At 46.8% G+C, this 4,804-nt stretch overlaps 1 protein-coding gene across 1 annotated transcript; it reads right to left on the bottom strand.

The window, feature by feature from the left end:
* Positions 1-390: 390 nt before the first annotated feature.
* Positions 391-1,352, bottom strand: UCRPA7_8136 (putative gamma-glutamyltranspeptidase protein; the record flags this gene model as incomplete). Its single annotated transcript, XM_007920655.1, has 3 exons — positions 391-400; positions 453-1,241; positions 1,306-1,352. The coding sequence occupies 3 exons, from the start codon at positions 1,350-1,352 to the stop codon at positions 391-393; spliced, it is 846 nt and encodes a 281-aa protein (XP_007918846.1).
* Between the last annotated feature and the right edge of the window lie 3,452 nt (positions 1,353-4,804).

Genomic DNA, 4,804 nt, shown 5'->3' on the forward strand with positions numbered 1-4,804 from the left:
CTTGAGCCGAGCTTTGGCCAGGAGCAACCCATGTGACATTGTGTCCGAGTGACTTCATGTAAGCTGTGGTGCTATTGTCGTACGCATATTCAAAGGATATCAGGTTAGGTATTAGCTGGTCATGGAAACGTGGTTGAGCTAGCGCCTCATGGGAGGCCATCTTCTGATCCAGTATATGATGAATGTTTTGGATGGTACTTGTTATGATACGACTGCCTCCTGCTGCACCAATGGACACGTATAGCTTTCCATCTGGCGTTTCTATGATTGTCGGGGAGATGGACGATAACGGTCGTTTGCCGGGTCGAATGAAGTTTGCTGGGCTGGGTTCATAGCCGAAGGCATTAGAGGAGCCCGGGATACTGAAATCATTCATTTCGTCGTTCATTATCACACCGGTCTCGGGCACCATTAGTTGTGACCCAAAGAGTAAATTGACGGTTGTCGTTAACGATACAGCCATGCCACTCGCATCGGCTGTGACGACATGCGAGGTGCCGGGTGTCTCGAGTGACTCCAAACCAGATGGATCATACCAGGACACATTCTGTGTCTTAAAATCTGATATTTTGGAGCGTATTTCAGCCGCTGTTTCGTCCGATAGCATCTGCTTCTCGTATTCCGCAAGCCCATCTACAAAGGATGGATCCCCAAGATTCGTCCGTTCGCCGTAGGCAAACCGAATAGCCTCATCCAGGCGGTGGGTAGTCAAATTGACCATGGTCGGATCACCAAAGCCTTCATAGCCACCAACAGTGTTCAATGCGCTAAGGGCAACTATACCGCCAGATGGGGCACTGCAGCTTGTTAGTTTATATCCCCTGTAGGTGATGCGCGCCGGCTTTCTGATAGCCACAGTGTAGTTGGCAAGGTCCTCCAAGGTCATCGTTCCATTTGCCTTTTGCAATGCTGCAATGGTCGCATTGGCGATAGCGCCTGTGTAGAACGCGTCGGCGCCTTCGTCTGCAATGACCTCGAGGGTATCGGCGTAGCGTTTCCGAGTCATTGTCTCGCCCAGCTTCACCCGGTAGCCGTGCGGGGCGAAGTCGATCGCCCACGTTGGATCATCGGTCAAAAACTTGCCATTCGGCGTGACGGAATCCATGTATCGGACAAGGTCTGCCGTCACCTGGAAGCCATAGCGGGCAACCTTGATTGCGGGGGCCAATACTGTTTTCCAGGGCAAAGCGCCGTAGTTCTTGTGGACATATTCCATCCCCCTCAGCTCCCCAGGAACGCCACTGCCGTCAGTGTTAGTGCTTCGGTAACGTACGATACAGTGCCATCATTCAACTCCCAACTCACCTTGCAAGCCCGCCATACAGGCTAGCATCTGTGTTATTCGTGTACATTCCCTCGAAACTCGCTGCTGGGGCTGTTTCTCTGAAGTCAACGAACTCAAAAGAGCCATTGCTCGATCTGAGAATGAGGAATCCACCTCCACCCAGCCCGCTATGATACATGCCTATCACGCCGATGCAAAAGACCGTGCCAACCAAGGCGTCGACGGCATTGCCTCCATCTTGAAGGAGCTTTGTCCCAATCTTGCTGCACACTGAGCTTTCTGAGGCAACGGCACCTAGCTTTGGCGTGTTGCAGGTTGTTGGCTTACAGGACGCGAGCTGATGATAAAGGAGAGTATGAACAAGTGGTATCAGTAACCTCACTATCCTGACCATATTCGCGAACCATGTAGGAGCTGGGTGAAGAAATGACGATGCCTCTTCATATTTGTGGGGTGTTCAGTGGTCTTTATACATATTTAGGACCCTCCACATAACCGTCCCGGTTCCAAGGGTGTTCATATTGTAGAGGGCTGTGAGCTCATCAGATTTCCACCTTGCAATACGGAGCGCGACCTCGCATTGGGCAAAGCGAGATTCAACTGCTGTGTGATTACACAACCGGTGCGTTCCAACCAGGATAATGGGTTGGATTCAAGTCAAGATCGGCGGGGCTTATCACCGCTATCAGGTCCGAGTCCAGAGTGCTCGGTGCGAACCAGCCCAAGACAGGCAGCTAAAATAACTAATCTATACCCCATCATCCAGCAATATCAGCCACCCTTCCGCGCTAATACGTCGCAATGTAACCATATGAGTTAGATAAATAATCAAGAAAGCCTTTGAAGATCAGTGTGAAATACCATTCCAGCAGAATCATAGCCACTCCTAGCCAGTCCATCAGCAGCATTCATCATCGTGCGCATTGAAGGACCCAAAATCTAAGAGCTTATACGAGACAACTTTATCCACGTCAATGTCAAAATCCACTTTGAAGGTGAGGCGGGGATGAATGTGACGCGCAGGCGTCAGCGCCCTATTTATCCAGCTCAAAAAGCTCGTAAACTTGTGCCGACTGACCTTGACGAACTGTCATCAGGATCACTTAATCACTTGGAACCATGTCTCACTGGGTTCAATCCCCATGAGCTTCATGTAACTCCGCCGTAGGCACCGCTTAGTTTCTCGACCGTCCCGTGCAGATAAGAATACAACAAATCACTATCAAAACCTAGAATCTTTATATCCGAGCTTGACAGTTCATGAAAAGCTGCCAGGGACTGCACCGCAAGTGCCAGCGTAGATGTCGAGAAGTTCCAGCGAGACACATGCTTTGTGAACCTTGAGGTCATGAATTGTGAAGGCTGCGCCAACGCCACTCTTGAGCAATGGCCATGCGTTGTGGGAGAGTACACGATAGCTTGATTCATCCATTAGATTGAGACCTGGAGAGATCAATACCTTCTTCCCTTTAGACTTTAATGGAGGCGTGGGCAGTGGGATGATATGCTCAGCTCTAGCACAACTTACATCGCAGATCTCCTCAATTAGGAAAGGGAATATCTTGCACCAGAGTACCATCTCTCCTGCGGGGCTTCATCACAGGTAGCACGGACCGTCATATCATAAGGACCATCGACTTCAATGACAGACACCCTGTCATCCTCAAAGGTACGTATTCGTGATGCACAATTTTTTGAGGTACAAAAACGTGTACGTTTGTATAAAGAAAAGCCCTCATGCGAGCAATGGTGTAGCCAAGGTCTCCATCTCTAGCAAAGATAACTTGGTTGGCATCTCAGTCAATGCCTCATACAGTGGCCACTCTCCGAAGGCAGATCTAGCTTCTTCACCGTTACACATATATCCATATGAATGTAAGCCGATTTATTCAGAAACTTGATTATAAGAGTTATCTAGATTATAATATGTGCTAGATATTGTTTGTATAATTGCATTTCTCTGTTCTCGTGGATAATAAAAACGTCTACCATTCTTGAAGACGCTTTGTTATATGCTTAACGTAAGTTTCATCGGACCTGGCTGCAAATCCCACATACTAGCCAAGTTTACGACTTGTCCAATGACGGGAAACTACGAGTCTCTGACCATTTCATCCACAAAAACGATGTCAGGAAGGGCTTTATCATATTCTCCAAACATTGTTAACTCCTTGTTGATTCTTCTCAGACATAGGCTCGCTCATCGTACAACGCAGACAAAATCATGTATATGCAGCTGTAGGGACACTTACACCCTCAAATATGTGATAGGAAATCTAAAATATTTTGGACACCAATGGAATACGAGAATTGTATTCAAAGAGGCCCTTCTGTTGGATTGACTAGATAAACGCGCTAAATAAAAGCCTCTTATATACGGTTGTTGTTTCTTAAAAAGTATTTTTCAGATTTTTCTACCAGAATTTTCTTCACGATATTATTGAGTCTGACGCTATTTGCAGATGGAAATATTGTAATATTGCTCTTAATAGAGCATGGTAGGTGATGAACTGGCCATCGTTCAAGGGTTCTAATACTATCAATATTGATATAGGCTTCAATGATACACAGAAAATACATCGCAATCTAGGTTACTATGGATTAATTCTTAGAATGGCTGAGACATCCCTAAAGGATACAGATTACAGTGCTTAATCTTTTAGTGGCCAAAGGAAGTGAATCGACGGTTGAGTGTCAAGAAAACGCTGGATTACGAAGAGGCGCGACACCAATGTCGTTCATTTACGCACTAGAACCACTACTCATTTTTCACATTTCATAGATGTATGATGCTTCTGTAGATTGTTTGTTCTCAATTCTCGATGTTTTAATGTCTCAGTTCTAAGCGGCAAGCGGGCTCTAATTTAGTGCTTCTTCTGGCTTATGTTGGATCATGTGGTGATTCATTGTCGCGTCAAGACCATATCATGTCGTCATGGACGAGCAGAGGCTAGGCCAGGACTAAGACAACAAATGCGGAACACAGAGACAGTATTAGAGTCGCTGGACATAAATTATCGTCTTCCCATCGATAATTTGCGGCGAAGTTCTGTGACCCTAATATCTTCGGGCCGCTTCTCAAGCTTTACAATCACGCAAGAAAACGTACAGTATATATACAATTATTCGCGATGTCTTCGAAGTATTCTACCGACGATGGCCCTAATGGAGATGTCTCCGACAATTCTTATGTTTCACGAGATAAGAAGGAACCTATCGGCGTGCAGGCAGATGACGCCCCTGTCGATGGCGGCATAGACGATCAGGCAGCCGACACAGATGAGCAATTGAGTGAGACCTACTCTTGTCGTGACAATGGATAATCGTTGATAATATTGATGTTAGCTCGCGACGATGCCGACGCCATAGATGAGTCCAATATCATTTCCGGAGATAAGACTCGTCACGCCAAACCAACTGGATCTTATCGAGAGCCTGGGGACGATGAAGGTTTGCCGGATGACACGGGACGGAGTGACGCAAGTACAGCGTGATTCCAAGGTCGCAAAACAGGCAATA

Source organism: Phaeoacremonium minimum (assembly GCF_000392275.1).
Source record: "Phaeoacremonium minimum UCRPA7 unplaced genomic scaffold PA7_03_scaffold_580, whole genome shotgun sequence".
Classification (NCBI taxonomy): Eukaryota; Fungi; Ascomycota; class Sordariomycetes; order Togniniales; family Togniniaceae; genus Phaeoacremonium; species Phaeoacremonium minimum.